Genomic DNA, 20,465 nt, shown 5'->3' on the forward strand with positions numbered 1-20,465 from the left:
TAAACATGTACTTAAGGTGTGAGGAAAATATGGGGAAAAAAGTATGAAAAGTACCCTAATCATAACCTAAAAGGCATTTTGTTCTTACAGATTTAAGGAATGTTGCTCCATTTTAACATTTACATTATTATAGAGAATTATGTCTTTGCTCATTTTTCTTTGAACACTGAGAATATTCTACTAAGATCTGTGTGGTACTACTTTTTGTTTCTGTTTTTAAACTAAAATCTCTAAATGATGTTTTAATCTTTGGAAGTCTTAGGGGTTTCTGTAGAAATTAAAATGCAATATAATTGCCTTTAATTTTACAGACTCAAAATGGAAGATAAATCAGGATATTTAAATAGAAAATATTATATTTGAACAATTTAATGGAATTTGGCTTATATGACCAACCAAATGGTTTTATAGAATTTTTTTTCTGATTAATGATAAGTTCGAGTAAAAGGGCCTAGTTCTAAGCAATCTGGGTTTTTTTCTCTTTAGAAAAGAAATATTCTACTTTTGATGCTACTGTTTGGCTATAGCTTACTGTAAAAGATGCATTCAACTCTATGCAAAACTTTTTAAAATTCTGACTTCAATACTAGATTATATTAGTGAATAATACTTTATAAGGATCACCAAGGAGGATGTGATAATATATGCTGGTTTGTTTTATTTGAGAGTTAGAAATCTGTCCAGAAATAATAAAGGGTAGTCTAAGTCTACCTTTCCATTATCTTTCAGGCAAGATTATTAGGCCATTTCCCTTTCACTCCCTGGATGTAGAGTCTGGTTCTACAAATAGATTTTAATGGGTTAAGGGTAAACTGCTGGAGGAAAAATTTGTGTTTTAAGGAGATTGCATAGGTCCATATATTTTTTAAAATAATGTTTTAGGTATCTTATAAGAGTGTATAAAGTCAGTGGATTCTGTATTTATGATAAAATTTTTTTATTCATTTTTATTACTAAATATGGTTATGTGAATAAAATGACATTTTCTATAAGTGAGGAATTGCTAAATGATTAAAGTGCTGAAGGAAAAAGGTCAGAGTAAAGGATTCCTTTTAATATATATGACCTTAAGTCCTGGTGAGATTAGGAAAAAAGAAACTCACTTACACTTGTTGAATTTATGTTCAAATGTGATTATTGTTTTATTTATTTTCTTGTCATAGACAAAGCAAACCCAAAAACCTAGCCTAAAAATGAATTCTTATGCATTATTAAAAGTGGTCGTAATAAAATATGTATCAGTGGTGGTGAAAATTCCCACAAGCCCTCAAGATTGACATAACCTTTAACAAAATGGAAAACTTTTATTAGAACTGCCAATTCTAAGTTCAAATTTATGTCAAAGCACTTTATGGTACCATAATTAGTACAACTACTTTTTTTTAGCTTTAAAATGTCATTTTTCACTAAGTGATTTAAAATGAGACTCAATTTAAGAGTTATTATTTGAGCAAGGATTTTAGAAATTTAGATATCTTTGGTATTGGTAAACGTTCTTTTTTCTGGTTAGAAAAGGTGTATGTCTCACATGCTTTTCAGAATCATTTATTTCATAGCATGTTTTCCAAATCCTATCTAGTAATTTCTAAACGTAAAAGTAATCTGATTCAGTTACAGGGTTTTCAAGATTGTGAAATGCCTCATAATTTGAGTACCATTTTTTTTCTTAGGGGAAGTACTTCAGAGCATTTGCCTAATGCTCACAACATTCTTTTGAATTAATATGGAAATCAGTAATGATCCTCCTTAAAAGGTAGGAAGACTACAGTACCAAAAAGTTCTGGCTCAAGGTCAGAGTAACCAAGGCAAAAATTCTGGATATTCCAACTGCTGTTCCAGTGTACTTCTATTATTTGCATCACCTTGAATAAAATATGGCACTTAAAAATTTATGATGTCCTAATGCTGACTCTCTACTGAGCAGGGCTGCATAATGTTAAACTTTAAAAAGAAGAATTAGAAGCTCATGTTTGAGTAGTAAAGGGAGTAAGTGTGGAAGATTTTGAGATCATTGATGCCATTGTGTGAAATTAACTGCATTACCAACAGTGTCATATTGTCCTAGACAGCACTGATTAGAAAAAGTATATAAAGAATGTTTTAAAGACCCATGGAACAATAATGTACCATTAAGTTGACACTAAGCTACATCACAGTAAAAGTCATACATATTGTATTGTATGTTGACATACACTTAGAAGAGTGACAGGAGTTTTCAATAATGTATTTTAGAAAATTGTTCTTTTTTTGCTAATATTTATGTGAATATAAGACCTATAACACAAAACAAGGAAGCATTAAGCACTGAGGCTCTTCATGCCCAGTATCCAACAGTCACCCTTTGTTTTTCCGCCTGGTATGATAGTTATTAACAGAGCATTGGCTTTCAGATGGTGCCAATCCTGTGATGAGGCACTTGAAGAGTTTGAAGGTTAGGGCATGTGAAATATGGGGCTGGGAGGAAGCATGCTGCTATTCCATTGGAAGCAAAAGGGAGTGTAGGCCCATAGAACACTTCTTCTTTGCCTTCTCTACTTACATCCAATACCTACAAAATAAGAAGAGATGATGATTATTTAAAGCTGTATACTCAAAGTAAGCCTGAACCTAAACTTGGTCATGCCATCATCACCATACCTTAGGATGGTACCAGAAATATTTATTAAGTTCCTACTAAGTGTTAGACTGTGTGTACATATTTATAGGTAATATGTGTGTGTGTGTTTATAAACATTTAATCTTCAGTAAGAGGTTAGCAGTATTACCTTCACTTAATAAAACTGTCTTAGACTTATTAAATAGCTTGTTCAAACTAGTTGGTAGATAGTGTCATAATATTGGCTTACAGATTCTCATCTATAAAATGAAGAAAACATGCAAGACCTTGCAGCTTTATCGTGAAAACGTGATATCTAGCAGAGCATCTGGCACATAGTAAAATATTATAACAGCTTAGTAGCAGGTTCAAAATTAGTTCAGTTGATTCTGGAAATTTTTCCCCGGTTATTTCCACTTCTAGCTGGAGTTCTGTCTCTTTTCTTATAAGGTACAGCTTCTGTTAGACTGTGCCTGCTGTCACCTAACTGAATCCAACTTCACCTCCCTGCTAAGGAAAATGCTGCTCTCCTCCATGTGTCAACTCTATTAGGCTCTTTCCAGCCCTCTATCATCTTTATCTCTGTTCATTTGACTTTCCTCTAATCTCATTTAAAACTTTTTCTCCCTTGGGGTCTATGATTTTATTTTATTTTATTTTTAAAGAAAGAGTGAGAGAGAGTGAGTGAGAAAGAGTGAGAGAATTTTAATATTTATTTTTTAGTATTTGGTGGACACAACATCTTTGTCTGTATGTGGTGCTGAGGATCGAACCCGGGCGGCACACATGCCAGGTGAGTGCGCTACCGCTTGAGCCACATCCCCAGCCCCGGGGTCTATGATTTTAAAATAAAAGTTTGTCATTGATATTGCCCTATTGCTATCCACTTTTGGTCCCATTCATTCACCTGAACTCTAGATACAGGTGTGCCACCCTACCCACCAAAATCCAACCACAAACCTCTTGATAGACTCCTTTAATGATTTTCGTCTACTCACATCTTCATCTATCATCTATGTGATTGACTCATAAACCTTTAACGCAATAATGCATTATTTTAGATAAAAAGGAGCCCTTGAATTTAAGGGATCCAAGCTCATAAAAGGGAAAAATCACTAAGTGGTAGAATAAAAGAAAAACCAGACTTTTAGCTATGTGTTTTTTTTTTTCCCCAAATGGACATTTAACTGTCCCAAACTATTTATTGAACAATATGTCCTGACATTAGTAAATAGTATTAGAGATACTAACTAGTTTATCTTAACACTAAATATAAATGCTGTTCTTTTTCAGTATCCCATTTACAGTTTCAGTAATGTTTCTTGCAATATCCCATTTATAGTTGTTTTGACAAAGGCAAGTCTCTCCCATTCATTTTCAAATATTTCTTGGTTATTCATATACATTTACTGTCCTAGAGATTTTCTTTCTTTCTTTCTTTCTTTTTTTTTTTTTTTTTTTTTTGTGTGTGTGTGTGTGTGGTACTGGGGATTGAATGGAGGGGTACTTTACCACTGAGGTACATCCCCAACCCTTTTTTATTTTGAGATCGAGTTTAGCTAAATTACTGAGACTAGCCTCACACTTGTGATCCTCCTGCCTCAGCTTCCCAAATTGCTGGGATTACAGCACTACTGCACCCAACATCTAGAGAAATTTTATCATCAGTTTGACAAGTATCACTTGCCTACCCCATGAGAAAAGGAAAATCTCAATGGGATTTTGATTAATATTTCATTGAATATAGAAAATAGAGATCACAATTATGAAAGTTTAGGTGTTATTTTCAATTTACAGAAAAGAATACAGAATCAGACAACATTAAGTGACTTAATACTGCGTGGTGGCGCTGAGTATCTGAGCTCAAGGATGCAACCCAGAAAGCTTGGATTTCGTGCCTTAATGATATTCCTCCCTCCAACTGAGTACATGTTTAGAAGGCAAAATAACAGTAAGATAATAATCCAAAGCTTTTGTCCAGTTGCCTGGGCCAACAGAGACTACATATGTTAAGCAGATGTAATGTATTTAATCTGAGAAGAGAAAAGGAAGCATTCGCAGTTTTTCTCCAAAACACTCCCCTAAACTGGCAGAAAGAAGGCATTTGGGAGAAGGCAGAGCCAGATTGGCAGCATATCTCCAGCCAAAAGAAAATAATAGTAAATGAAGAGAACAGTAAAAGTGATCTGGAAACAGACTAATCACTTGCACACTTGCACAGCTGCCCCCTTATGTACTACTTGTCATCTGTGGCACACCAGATTAGAGTCAAACTCCTGTGCCAGAAATTTTCTTACATGACCACAGAATAAACAAGAACACCTTCATTTTTGTCAGGAACCTATTTCCAATATTTCCCATGAGTTTTTATTACTAACAAGTCCAGATCTCAACCTTCAAACAAGTATTAATTAAGAGCCTCTCAGCTTTTCTCTTTCGAGTTGTCCTTGTGATGAATCATAGTCTGTACTAAGAGCAGTAGCAGGAAATGCAACAGCATGCTTTCTCATGCATCATCCCAGGTGGCTGAATCCCACAAATGACTGTTAGATGAACCTGAATTAGGGTCCAGGGGAGCATCTACTGGGATAGATTATTGACTAGCATTTTCAAGGGAAAAGAAAATAATTTAATCCTTCTCCATGTTAGTGAAACAGTTTCTGATCTATTTCATTATGATCTTTATTTATTGGCCATGCTCTTGGATTAATGATGTGTCAATCTTGGGTTAAGGATTATATAGTTATTATTTATGACATAAAAATTTTAAACTCAGGTATTTTTAGTGTGCATATGATTTTCACCATCACTGCCCTCTACTTTCCCTGTTTTGCACTCAGAGACTTCTACTGTCTAGCCACAGTTTTCTCATAAATGTTGTTCCAGTATCCCGTTGTCTTACTTCTCCTATTGGCTATTTTCCATCAAGTGACCTGCTTTCAAACAGGTAAGTGTCTCCAACCATTAATATAATACTCTTAATGCATCAAAAGAAATAGTCACCCATAAAATAAAACATTTGAGCCTTAGTTCAGAAAGAATATTACAACTAGTAACCAGTTGTTAAAACTAAAATACAAGGCACATGATAAGTCTGTTATCCATATACTCACTTACATTAGTTAGTAGTAAAGATTCTTTAAAAAAATTTTTTTTTAGTTATCAACAGGCTTTTTTAAAATTACTTTTATGTGGTGCTGAGAATTGAACCCAGTGCCTCACACATGCTAGGCAAGTGCTCTGCCACTGAGCCACAATCCCTGCCCAGTAGTAGAGACTTTTAAAAACTTATTTTTAAAATGTACCTATACTTTGTAGGACCAGTGTGCCAGCCAAGGGAATAAATATAGAATTTGCAAAAGGATTGGTTCTGTTCATCAAAATGGCTTTTGAATATAGAATTACCCATAGCACTGACTTTAAAAAAAATACATAGGATATTTTGTTGTATAATCTCAAAGGTGAAATACTTCTAATACAGACACTGATTAAAATCATTTTTGACCTGGGTACAGTGGTAGGCCTGTAATCCCAGTGACTTGGAGAGCTGAAACAGGAGGATCACAAGTTTGAGGCCATCCTCAGTAACTTAGCAAGAACCTATCTCAAAATAAAAATTAGAAAGGACTGGATGTAGCTTTGTGGTAAAGCACCCCTGGGTTCATTCCCCTGTATCAAAAAATAGCTAAATATGTCCTTGACTCCACTTTTAGAATCACCTTAATCCTGAGAATACTCATGAATATCCTCAGTGGTTTGAAAATATACTTGGGAGATAATACTGCCGGTATAGTGGCACATGCCTCTAGTTCCAGCAGCTCGGGAGGCTGAGGCAGGAGGATCACAAGTTCAAAGCCAACCTCAGCAACTCAGGGAGGCACCAAGCAACTTAGCAAATCCTGTCTCAAAATAAAATTAAACAGCCAGGCATGGGGGCTCAGCGGCTCAGGAGGCTGAGGCAGGAGGATTGCGAGTTCAAAGGCAGCCTCAGCAAATTAGCGAGGCCCTAAGCAATTCAGTAAGGCCCTGTTCTCTAAATAAAATACAAGAAAAAAAAATGGGGAGGGGGGAGCTGGGGATGTGGCTCAGTGGTTAAATGCTCCTGGGTTTAATCCCCAGTACCATGATAATGATGATGATGATACACTTGCCACAATCTTTCATCTCCTGAGGATAAGTTTGCTTGTTTGAGAACAGCCAGAAATCATTAGCAATAAATTAGTGTTATCATTAGTGAGTGCTCTAAAGAAAAGCTCTTTGGGGACAAAACCAAAGATGTGACTATGAAGTTTTGTTTTGCTTCTTAATTTTCTATGTCTTCAACCTAACTTTCAAGACTATTCTAAAACAGGAGGTGTGGGGTTTTTTTAAAATACAGGAGCACTCTGGTCCTCTAAGTTTGATATATATAGTGAGTTTTCATTATTTTTTCATTAAGTTATAGCTTCAACTTGTTTTCTATTCCTTGAGATAATTTAATATTAAAATTAGTAGAAATATGCCCAAAAATATATCTGAAATTTTCAAATTTACTTCGCGATAAACCAGACTTGCTTCCATTGTGAAAATGATCAAACACAAGGTCTCAAAGCCACTTAAAAAAAGTGGTCCAGCACTGTAAAGCTCTGCCTGTAGCCCAGTTCAAATGTTGTCACCAATTCTGAAAAGTGAAAAATTAAAAATAGCTAAAGAACTATGAAAGCTGTCAAGTATGTGCTTGCATGAAGACTAGAAGCACCCTGAGGAGAACAGTTTATTTGTTGTTATGCAGATACCAGGCAGCCTTTCATTAACTCCCATCAAATATTATGTTCTTTTTTCGTATGTGATTTATAATTTTCCATTATATCATCATTTCCTTATTCATTAATTTTCTCTTATTTTTATCATCTACTATGTTCTTTGAGTTTATTTTTTTATTCATTTTCTAATGTATTGAGCTCTATTTATGTCACAAATGTAATTATGTATTCATTTACACACAGTTCTGGGAATTTTTTTTAAGTTCTATTATGATTTCTTTAGCCCATAAGTTATGTGGCTATGGGTTTAATTATTTCCAGATAAACAAGGGTTTACACAACTTGTTGCTAAGTTCGAAGTTAATTGCATTGCATTAGAGGTACAAACTAAATCATACTTAATTTTTGAAGTTTATTGAAATTTTTTTTTAACTTGAAGCACGTGACAGGTTTTTGTAAATGCTTCATGTATACTAAGAAAAAATGTATTCTAACTGTTCACTCTAGAATTCACATTCATTCCATCAAGCTTGTTAGCTGTATTTTTCATATCTAACCTCTCCTTGCTGACATTTTTTTTGCTTGATCTATATGAATGATAAAAGTATGTCAGAATTTCCAGACAAACCTCTGACAAGTAAAATCAGGAGGAAAAAAAGCAAACAATATTATGAATGAGCGGGAGATGTAACTGAAGATAACACAATGAGATGCTTATAATTTCAAAAACTTAGACAACACGGAGAATAAAAAGCTTGGAAAGTTCTAAATTATTAAAGATCCTGAAGCAGTTGTTAAAAATCTTTCCACAAAGATGAGATTAAATAATATGAGTAGTTTAAGGATATACTTTTCTGGTTGTCAGGAAAAAGGTCAGTGCTAATATATGTCAGAATTTTATCAGAGAACATGTAAAATAGAAAACTATGGTAAGGATTATAAAATAATAATAGGAATAATACCTTAAATATGTATATCAACAAAGGCCACTGCTGTTCTGGAAGGCCCAGCTGGCAACCTGCCCAGCCTGGGCTGCTCACATGCCGACAAGCTAGGGTTATTTCTTTGAGGCAGAGGCTGTCCCTGTCAGACCAGCCATTAACTATTACCATTCACAGCCTTTGCCAGGAAAGAATAAAACCTTTGAAAGTGCCATTTATGGAAATGAACAAACCGTGATACAGAAAATAAGGTAATGCGGGGAAAAAGAGGTATCCATAAAGTTTTGGGAGTATGACAAACTATTACCAAAGATGTTTAAATTTTTTTGTTTTGTAACAAAAGGGTAAGATATCTCCGTTTCAAAGCTGTGTCTGTCTATCTGTATTTTCAAGAGAGCTCAATTGTTTAGTAGGCACAGTTTTTAGGATACAGCATGAAGTCTAGAGGCCAAATATCTATACTACAAAACATCCTCACTGAACCACTTGAGCAAATTCAAAAGGAACTTCAACCACTCACCTGGATACAAGCCAGGGGTTCATTTGTCCAAATCGAATATCCACCGACTAAATATATTCTCCCATTATGGACAGCAACTCCAGATTCATTCTGGCCTAAAGTAAAGAGAACATAATAAAAAGAAAGAAATCTGTTTCTTACATATTTTAATTAACCCTTTTGCCACTGAACGATACAATTTTCCCCTGTGGTACATCTGTATACTCCATGAGATTTTTACAGCAACTGATCACTGTCTCCAGTATTATGGAGAATTAACTACTATTTCTCAGAGAATGAATCTGTGTTGGGTCAAAACCAAGTCAAAACATTTATTAGCCAGAAAAGTTAGTAAATATAATATTAAATACAGCATAATAAGAGTTCTATATTATGTCATATGCCATTAATTTATAATGGCAGAAATAAGGTATATTTTAGAAATGCAAAACTCTTTTTGCATCCACAAATGCTTTTAAAGCAAGTGCTTACATCTATAAACCAATACCTACAACCCCAAGAAGCCAATAAAACAGAACCATGCCCCTAGCATGCCCTAAATGAAGACAAATGGCAGAAAAAAATGATAAAGTTGCTACCCTCCCTTTCTTTACATACACAACAGTTTTAGGATTATATTAAAGTTCTTGAGCTGGGACTAGTGTGGATAATCCCTAGATACTGACACGCCAAAATGATGAAATGTTTCCCCTCCCATTTCAAAAAAGAAGACAAAATAACTCACGAACACAAATTCTTCCCTGGAGGCCATCAGAGAGTGAAAGAGTCCCTTTTTATTGATGAGCTGACACAGGACTGACTGGAGTAATAAATAAGCTGGATTCTATAGCAGGCAGAATCCAGATCCAGAGATGGAGGATCTAAGGTACTACCACAACTGAGAGTTAAGTACTTGTAATGGGCCTCAAAAATCATTTTGAAAAAACAGGAGCTCAATACAAAGCATACACATCTCTGGTTATGCTCCCAATGTTGCCCTCCAATAGCAGCCTTGACTAATTGAATGCTCACTAGCATATTAAAATGTCTTCAGGAACTAATCTAACCCACCATTTTGAGTTTGTGATTTTCCTATTATTTGAGCAGCCCTGATAGCTACCTGATTGTTTGGGGATGTTAATGATGCAAGTTGACAGGAGAAAAAAAGTTCACTTTCAAAAAGAAATATTAGAAGTTGCGTTTCAGCTTTGTTTTCATTCTTTGGGATGAGGATGGGCTACAGCTAGGATTGACCTGTGGAAATGCTTGGATGGAATGTGTGGCCAGAAACATGATCAAACCCCTATTCACAGAACTACTCTAAGATTTAATTTCTAGGAGACTACACCCAGAAACAGTATTTGACAGTGACAAATAATGAAGACCATTCTCCTGAACTCACAAGAAATAAGACAACAAAACAATGAGAAATACAAAATAAATTTTTTCTGTAAAAAGAGCTCTTTCAGTGCCTCATTCCTCCCCCATGCATCAAAGTTCCTATATGAATATTCATCGATGGTAACAGTCTTGACATGTTTCTCTTAGTCACATGAGAATGCACAGAGGTAGTACAGGCTCTGAGAAACGAGATGCCAGCCATGTGCTGGAGTCCAATTTTTTTGTGAAAGATAATGCATGCCTTTCTGGTTAATAATAAAAGCAAGTCGTTGTTACTCGTATTGTTGGTAATTCCCATTCTGGCTGGAGTGAGATGAAATCTTAGTGTAGCAACTCACAATAGCTATTCTATGGAGTCAACCTAAATGCTGTTCAATAGATGAATGAATTAAGAAAATGTGGCATGTATAGAACAATAGAGTATGACTCAACCATAAAGAAGAATGACTATGACATTTGCTGGTAAATAGATAGAATGGAGACTATCATGCTAAGTGGAATAAGTCAATCCTCCCAAAAAAACAAAGGTTGAATGTTTTCTGTTAGTTGGAAGCTAACCCTCAATAAGGGGAGAGGGAGAATAGAAGTTCAGTGAATTAGACAAAGGGGAATGAAGGGAAAGGAGGAGCGATAGGAAAAGAAAAGACAATAGAATGAATCTGACATAACTTTCCTATGTATATATATATGAATACCACAGTGAAGCCCACCATAGTGTATATCCACAAGACTAGGGTCCTAATTAGAATAGGATATATCCCATGCTTGTATAAGTATATATACTGTCATGTATAGCTAAAAAGAACCAGTTTAAAAAAAAAAAAAAAAACGGTTGTTATACCCACTATGCACTTAACATTTAGAGATGCACTATGGATGTCTAAGAAAACAAGTTTGGCGACTTCATGAATCGGCATTTTATTTTATTTTTTAAAACTTATTTACTTAATCAAGATACTTGCCAGTTAACAGGTTGAAATTACAACGTGTCCACTGGTCAGTGTCAATGTTATAGGAATCTATATGTCTCACAAGGATCCGGTCATTATTGTAGTCTAGGTCATTGCCTCCAAGAACATAAAGCTTCCTTTGGACAGCAGCCATGGAATGGTAGACCCTTCTCTGTAGCATGGGACTGCGGCTTATCCACTTATTCTGAAAAAAAGAAATTCAAGTTCATTCTGAAATAAGAGGCTTCCTTGGCATAAAACAGCAGTGGATAGCTCATTAGTAGTGAGAACCCTAATGTTCATTAGTCACTTCTTTTTTTAATATCATGCTTTATTTATTTCTTTTTATGTGGTGCTGAGGATCGAACCCAGGGCCTCACATGTGCAAGGCAAGAGCTCTGCCACTGAGCCAGAACCCCAGCCCCTTATCAGTCACTTTTATTTGAATATTGTTTAAATATCTTGAAAGGTATAGGCTTCTTTCATGAGAACAAGTACAAAAGAACTATGTATTCTCATTCTATTTGTGATTTCTATAAGGCCCTTCATTTGTTTGTTTCATTTTATAAGACAGTTTTTCATTTTATAAGGGAAACACTAAAACTTTTCATGATGGTTATCTTATCCACTTCAGAGAATTTACTGATAAAAATCACTTAAGAGTGAAAACCCATGGCTAAGGTATACTGGGGCTAGTGATTAGGCATAATGATTAGGAACAAGTTTCTGGGTCCAGAATGCCTGGGTTATAATGCATGTGTGATCTTGAGCAATTTACTTAACCTCTCTGTGCCTATTTTCTCATCTGTGGATACAATATCTACCTGATGGAGTTAATGGGGAAATTAATACCTACCCAATGAACCAGTCGATTAAATGTGATAACATACATAAAGCACTTGGGAAATGTCTGATATATAATAAATGTACAATACATGTCTACTTTTAAAAAAATAAGTTATTTTAATAATCACTGTTATAATAATCATGTAGGCCCCTAAATAAGCTAGATTAGAGTGGCTTTTCTGTTCTCTCCAAAGTTAACCTGAGATCCATGGATGAGCTAAGGTCTGGTTCAGCAACAAACTTCCCACATTTCCTTTGCATCGGCATCCTTTAATATATTTACAGTTACAACTTCTGCCAAACTGAGAGAAGTCATTTCTAGGTACATGTTTATTTATATTGGTAGAAAGTCAAATTTTATATGAGCACTTTAAGGAATGGTGGAACCTTCAATATTTGGTTCTATCTAGGTCACTGTTGGTAATGAGGAGGGTACATGCTTAAAATAAGAGTTTTATTTAAAATATAATATAAATTATAAAATTAGAAGAGACTCAAATATGACTTTAACTTTAAATATCAACCAAGTAATGGACAGGTAAGTAAACTGAGCCATTTTATTTCTCCATAAACACTAAACACACAGGAAGAACCTAATTTCCTTTTTTGCCAGGAAAATTTGGATTTCAACCAGAAAAAGTCATATGATGTTTTGAATACATAGAACGTCACTAGTTCACAAGGCTGTAATGGAAGAAGCAAACAGCAACAACAAGCATGTCTGTTTAAACATTGGCATATACACTGCAGGCATATATTCACCATAGTATAGACACTATGGGCATATATTCACTAAAGGCATATATACTAGGTCATTTCTAATTTCTCTTTTAAAGATACACTCTGGAGAAACAGTTGTTTGTACATTATCAGCTCCCCATTGAACATGTTTATAATAAGAATTTCCTTCTAATCAAATATCTTCTTTAATAAAATAATCAAGTCTTTCTTTAGATGTTTTGCTTAGACATATCTTTAATACATTACACTTGAGTGAATTTAACTAAAAACTCTGATGATGCTTTTCTTAGGTGCTTTCTATGAAATGACCCATTATAGTATCAGGAATCAATGTTTGTATTAGCAGTCCAGTCCCCTGCCACAAGACTATAGATGCCATCTGGTTTGCAAAGCCTGCCTACATCCCCTGATTATATCTTTAGCTTCCTTCACTGCAGTGCCTGCCAGGTGAGCCGCCAACCGCTGCAAAGGCAAAGAAACAGGGAGGCCTGGTGGGGTCATTCCTAATAAGCTAGCGTGTGAATACTAATCAGTGGTGGGGAAGCAGAGGTCACCCCAGCCTGCCTATTGGCAGGTAGCGATGTGCTCTGTGGCAGATGGCAGGCATTATCGACTCTCCACAAAGGCCTAGAAGAGAAATAAGCACCAGGGCTGAATGATAGAGTTATTGAGATTCTGAGCAAGATGCAAGCAGATGTGATGTTTGCCAGTACCCACCGTAAACAATATGCCAGCAGAATTTTTAAAAAGAGCATGTGTGTACAAACATGAAACAGAACTCATTTGAGCAATGTTAACACCTTCTTCCTCTTTAACCATGTAAGCACCCAGCTCAAGCAACTGCAATTAATGCTCCCCCTTGAGACAGCTGACCCATGGACATTTAGTCTCTGAAATTTACAGCTTCTAATGACATCAGGAGACACACTTGTGAAAAGAGAAATGCCTTCATTAAATTCTGAATCAATTGCTAAAATAAAAAGATAACCAAATACACTGAGGACCACAGACAAATCTTTAGTAGTCAATCCTGACTCAGACTGCCAAGGTCAACCTGTTGTTTCATATCTCAATATCTTCAATTGATTAATATAAACCTCAAAATCAAATCACTTGTGAGTATTGTCAAACATAGAAATGGAAAAATTCTTTAGAATCTGCCAAAGTTGTAGATATTTTGGTAGAAAGAAAAGAGAATAAAATATTTCTTTGGGAGGACACAAACATCATTAAGTATACAATGAAAAGTGGACAAACAGGTACAATCTGGATGCTTCTGATTTAGGCCCCAGCTATTGGATGAAAAATATACTCAACTCTTCAGAGACTTTTACCTTGAATGCATTTTAGGTACTGTTCTAAAAAATGTTGTTTATATTAAGTTAAATATTTTTTGGTTATTTGATTTGAAAATAAAATTACAAGCATGCTTTTCCCTTACAATGGCATCCCTTCCAGGAGGGGACAGCTATAGAACAATCAATCCTTTCTGCATTATACAAAGCTCTAAAAGAATGAAGCATTATGAACAGCACAAACTAGAGGAACTGGAATTTTGTAACAATAACAACAAAAATGTAAACAAAAAATTTTACACAAATAAGCTCACGATTCCTATATGAGCTTAAGATGACTGTTTGCAGGTACAGACCTGACATTCCAATTATTAATTCCTGTGGGAATATTTAAAAATTCATTTTAATTAGGTTAATGAGCTTTTCTTATATGATTCTTACCTGGTTAGGTTCATATACCATTAGTCTGTTCTGATACTGTGCGGTGTTAGTTACTCCACCTGTAACAAAGTAACGTGTTAGAGCATAATAATGAAATACAATGAAAAAAGAATTAGCTACAGCTAAGGATTTGTTTGTATACTTCCTGGTGAATCCATGATATGATCAAGAAGTTATTATTGATGAAGTAATAGTATATTTTATTTTTCCTTTTTTTTTTTTTTTTTTGTGGTACTAGGAATTAAACCAAGGGCCACTACCACCACCACTAAGCTACATCTCCCAGCTTTCTTTTCTTTCTTTCATTTTTTTTTTTTTTTTTTTTTTTTTTTTAAGATGAGGTCTCACTGTTGCCCAGACTGGCTTTGAACTTGAGATCCTTCTACCTCAGTCTCCTGAGTTGCTAGGATTACAGATGTGTGCCACCATGCCTGGAAAGCAATTTCATTTTTAAGAAACGTTTCAGAAGCCCTCCATTTGAGAACAAGCAACAAGCCTGCTGATGTTATCAAAAGGGCCCCCAATTTTGGCAAGTTGCTCTGCATGGCCAGAATAAGGGACATTATATAGGGGAAGAGTGGAGTGAACACACTACACATAGACAAATCTCTATATAACATATGCCAAGGACATGTTATATGGAAAATTCTTTCCACTAGCTAAATTTACAATTTTAAAGCTATACTCTCCATTTATTAACACAGTGATATCTTGATATTTCTTTGGAACAACTATATATAGCAAAGGACATTCTTATCAAAAGGGATTTGGAGCCAGTGCTGTGCAATAGATACAACAAAAGTCATAAATGTGAGTCGCATTTACAATTATAAATTTTCCAGTAGCCACATTAAAAAGTAAAAAGGAGTAGTGAACTTTAATAATAAATTCTATTACCTCTATATAGTCAAAATATAATTTCAACATGAAATCAATATAAGGAAGTATTTTATATTTTTTCAATACCAAGTATTCAAAGTCCAGAGTATATTTGACACAGGACAGATTAGACACATTTCAAATACTTAAAAAGGCACATGTGGCTAATGGCTACCAAACTGGACAGAACAAATCTGAAATTCTCCTGTGTAGCTGTTGTGGTCAATTTTTATAAAACCTCCTTAACAGTGCTTAGATTCAAGAGAATTAAGACCTTCTGTTTAATTAAAACTCACAAAAAAAAAAAAAAATCATCAAACTTTTTAGGTATTTCTTCTATTTGTCCTCATAGGGGCTGAACACCCCTAATTCAAAAATCCAAATCCCAATGTTCCAGAATTTGAAAACTTTTGAACACTCACATGATGCCACAAGTGGAAAATTCTACACCCAACCTCAAATGACAGATTGTAGTCAAAATACAGGCACACTAAAAATGCTGTGTAAAATTATATGTATATATAAAAAAATAAATTTTGTGTTTAGATTTGGTTCCCATCTTCAAGACATCTCTGTATGTGTAGGCAAATATTCAAAATCTGAATAAATCCAAAATTTAAACACTTTTGGTCCCAAGCACTTTAGATAGAGGATACTTGACCTACACTTTTTTTTTCATGGTTTTGGTATACAATAAGTCCTATGAAGTCCAAAATCTTTTAAATCCTACCTTAATTTTTTTACCATCAAATGTAAAAACTAAAGAACAACACATAAAACAATACAGTGAGAAAATTTTAGGTAATAAAATAACAGGAATACAGGAACCCAAAATGTCTTTCTTTAGAAATATTGCCTTATACATAGTTCTAGACACTACTGTAAAATGAATGACACTTTTGCTTTAATAAGTGTCATGAATAAGCAGGTAATTTTGCAATAAAGATCTGAAATTGAGCCAGGCTAACAAATGGTAATTTTTTGAATTAAAAACATATATACTGGGCTGGGATTGTAGCTCATCATTAGAGTGCTTGCCTAGCACATGTGAGGCACTGTGTTTGATCCTCATCACCACATAAAAATAAATAAATAAAATAAAGGTATTTTGTCCATCTACAACTAAAAAAAATTTAAGAAATTAAAAAAATTAAAAAACATAATACTGCTATAATAATGACCAAGAAGTCTTTATGTTTCCCCAGTTTCAAGTCACTTCCTGCTGCTCGGTCCCTGACCTTTCTTAGGACATTTATTTTAGAAAGGTTATTTATAAATTATTTCTCTGCCTCTTTGAGATAAAAATCATTTTAAAAGACACATTCTACTTTTACAATCCAAGAAAAACTTCGAGGACTTGGATGGGAGCCATCCCTTTGAAATATAAGCAAGATGGCACCCTATCTCCCAATTTCTATGGGAGGGCAGGAACCTAATACTGATATGCACCAATAAGCAACAGCCTCATCACAGGGAATAAGAGCAAACTAAGAAGTAACTGAATGTGCTCAACAACATACATCGATCCATCTTCCCCCAAAATTTCCTCAGTACTTTTCTGCTTGTTCACCCCAGTGCTTAAAAAGCAGTTCTTAAAAATCTCTTTGCTTTGAAGGAGTTTATTCCAAACTCCATTCTGATCTCTCTCCCTGCACTGAAATAGTCCGTTTAACTTTATCCAGTACAATTTTGGCTTTGACTGTTCAAATGCTTTGAATAGGTCTTCACCATCAACTCCATGGTTAAGTTTCAAATCAGCTTGAATATGATGCAGAGGGTTAGTGCCTAACTCTCAACTGAGCTGGAAGAATCAACAAATACTAATGGACACATAAAGATGAGGGAACCCGCCCAGACCAATCATTACTCTGATTCAATCCCTATAAGGAAATTATATCTTTCACGTATTTGATCATGGAATAGCTTGAAGGTTACACTTTTTTTTTTTAATTCTAAGGCTTTCAACCACTTTTATGATCAATAAAAGTTTTGTCATCAGAGAAAATTAACGAAGAATAGAAGGGAGATTCTTGCCCTCAAAAATATTTTCTCTGGATTTCTCATTGAACGTCTCATTTCTAAAATGAAACAAAAGGAAAACACATTTAAGAAAGCTGAGCCTAAAATGCCTATGTAGTCAAGATGTGTGTCAAAATAAATTTTAATGTTTGTTGCTTTTCTCCCAATCTTTCCTTTCCTACCCAATTAAAAATGGAATATTCAATAATTCTCTTTCAGAATAACCACACAAGAACCATCAAATCGTATACACGTTCAAGGTTAAAATGATTGTCAGTGCTTTCAGCCTGGGACATAGCTACTGGATTAATGTCCAGCTTTCCTTTAATCATTTCTGTAATTGAAAGGGAACAGAAGATAAAAGTTCTCACCTATTATTTTAAAACTTTGCAAGTTTCCCTACTTGTTTTAGAAATATGGGACAGAATTAGTATCTACTGCAGTCAACTCTCCACTTTATGACACTATTTGAAAATATTTACATGACTGTATGTATCAGACTCTGCCCCTTATAGATTAAATTCATAAGCAATGGATTAGAATGGAGCTATTATATCCCCACTCCCAAACAGGGCACACAATATCTCCATGTATAATAAATAATGATAATTATTATTTAGAATTATTATTTACTAGCTTCCATAGATGCATCTATAATAGAATGTTTTGTTAATTTGCACTCAGTAATTAGATTTCTTACACTTACATACAAATTTTCACTCAGATGACAATGTTTAGAAATGAGATATTGGATTACTAGTTGGGAGTAAAGATAAAAGTCTCAGTTAGTTATTTGGTTGATTACCTCTAGAATGTGAAACCACAGGAGGTGCCTAGCAAGCTTAGTGTAGTAACTTTTGCCAAGTCAGAACTGCAAAGGAAAATGTTGGAAATCAGTTCTATTTCTTTCCTTTTGAAATGATTTACAAATGAGCATATAAATAAAAAACATTTCTTCACAGTACAAAAAAATAAATTTTATAAAAAGCATCCAAGTTTGCAGCCCACATTTCTTTAGCAGTGTTACTCATTTGCAGAGCTTTATCATTACATTCTCTTCACATAACACTCTTCACTTTTAGATTAATCTGCTGAAATGAGATGCTAAGGATTTGCATACAGATTTGACTATACAAAAATAGATATGGAATTAATAACAGTCTCTATATGTTTTAATTTCTCCTAGACTGGAGTACCCTTGCCTGCAGCAGTATTCCTGGCTTTGAAAGTCATCAAGCTGATTTGTCTGCTCTGGGTTATGATGCCACATGCTGCTATACTGTCCCCTGCAATCAAAGCACTTGCGAAGATAGATTCCAAGCCTTCCTCTATCGAGTATATTTTATAGATTGGCAGTTTTGATCTCCCTCCCCCACCCCAGGGGGGATAATCTGCATCTTAACAGCTTTCTATAGATACATCTGTCATTAAATATGCCATCTCATATCAGCTTCCATTTTTAAAGCCAAGTTTTCTCTAACTTTGAAGTGCCACAGTCAAAGTTAAGACTTTTCAACCAAAATTGAAAATGAGAAATCTTGTCATATACTTTTGAACTGTGACTTAGAGATATACTGTAGGTTCCCCCAAAGTCAAATAAGTCTTTTAAAGTTGCCAGAAGGAATGAAAAATTACCACCATGCTACCAATAGTGAGAAGTGCTTTCTATAATCAAGACAAGAGTAAAGCAGTTTTTCTTAAGCTTCCCTGTACAACTCCCCCCAAAATGTTGTGACAAATGAATGAATGAATACTGGAGAGAAGACGATGAGTAACTGCCAAACAAGCAAGCTTTGTCTCTGCTCCCAAGATCTGCTAAACACTCATACTGTGTTCAAAAGGCAACAACTGGTCAGTGCTGGCAGTGTATATAAAATAGAGTACTCAGAAAAACTGCTCTCATTATACTTCAGTCAGAGTGGGAAAAGTCTAATGGTTCATTTTGTTGTTGTTTTTCAAAGACAGAAAATACCTGTGTTCATAGAGAGTTCTACACTAAACTAGGAGTAGAATCCTCTGATTCCTAATATAGTGCTACTGTGTAACCAAGACAGAGTGGGATGCAAAGAACTGGTCGTTTCCATGCTCTTAGGTTGGAGAATACTCCAGTCTATCACAAGTTCTCTGCAACTTTCTTGGAGACTACAGTGCTCACCTTCATGAAAATCTAGAGGAACAGTTTTAAAACAGGCTATAGGATTAACATGGGCTCCTTTATGACTGTGTCTCTGGGAGAGCCATTTACCATAGCCAATGCTAGATTCCTCAGAGGCAAAATGGAGATGAGTATATATCCCTCATAGATTTGAAAGGAATTAGATAGAGTGTTTAGCATGCAGGCAATCCATAAATGGAAATTTACTAAAATACTATAGCCATTTTATTGACATTTCTAACCATTTCCATAAAAGGTACAAATGACTGTGTGGAATACTGAATTGATAAATTTTGTAGTCTTAAAATAGATTATTAGAGTTCATTTTTCTAATAGCCAGGATTACTACCCAGTTTATTTGGGTATCCCAGGGCTTTTTCCTTCTTTAATAGTTTAAGCTCCTCCTATATAAACTTGCTCCAATTCTCAAAAAAACTGAACCTTCACATTTAAAGTTTAATTACCCAAAGAATGACCAGGCATTAAGTGTGAGTTCATATTAGCTATTTTTACAGAGCTAAATATACTATTAGCTCTTGGGAAATGTGACATCATATGGATACTTAAATAAATTCAAGAATAAACTTTTTTATTATCTATTTTTATACAATGTTAAACTGTCCATATTTTCAGAGTGTTAATAATGCTATATAAACAATTAAAGTTGAAAATCTTTGTACTAAATTATCATTTCAAATCTAGGGATACTTAATCCATGCATTAAATTAAAACTAGCATCCATATTATTTCTGTTGTACTTGAGGAACTCACACAAATGAAGAGGTAAATAATATACTCAAAACCTATAAAAAAGGTCTCAAATTTACAAAATATAATGAAAAGGTTGCCACACTTTAAAATGTATATTATTTTTATGTCATTGAAAGTGAACAGGTACAAACTTAAATTCCAGACATAGGTGTGTTGTTTTAAGTAAATGAAATGGTAAAATGTACTGTA

The 20,465-nt window shown here is 34.6% G+C and overlaps 1 protein-coding gene across 4 annotated transcripts in view; it reads right to left on the reverse strand.

The window, feature by feature from the left end:
* Nucleotides 1-1,180: 1,180 nt before the first annotated feature.
* Klhl32 (kelch like family member 32) overlaps nt 1,181-20,465 on the reverse strand; it is a 200,905-nt gene continuing 181,620 nt past the window's right edge. For 3 of the 4 annotated variants that reach the window (XM_027928168.2, XM_071613899.1, XM_071613900.1), the window contains 4 exons: nt 14,453-14,511; nt 11,142-11,334; nt 8,800-8,894; nt 1,181-2,548 (listed from right to left, as the gene is read on the reverse strand). In XM_027928168.2, the coding sequence (XP_027783969.1) occupies nt 2,387-2,548; nt 8,800-8,894; nt 11,142-11,334; nt 14,453-14,511 (509 nt within the window). In that variant the 3' untranslated portion in view covers nt 1,181-2,386. Of the gene's footprint in view, nt 2,549-8,799; nt 8,895-11,141; nt 11,335-14,452; nt 14,512-18,155; nt 18,194-20,465 lie in introns of those variants that run through there. The other variant, XM_071613901.1, reaches the window with a different exon arrangement.

Source organism: Marmota flaviventris, chromosome 6 (assembly GCF_047511675.1).
Source record: "Marmota flaviventris isolate mMarFla1 chromosome 6, mMarFla1.hap1, whole genome shotgun sequence".
Taxonomy (NCBI): Eukaryota; Metazoa; Chordata; class Mammalia; order Rodentia; family Sciuridae; genus Marmota; species Marmota flaviventris.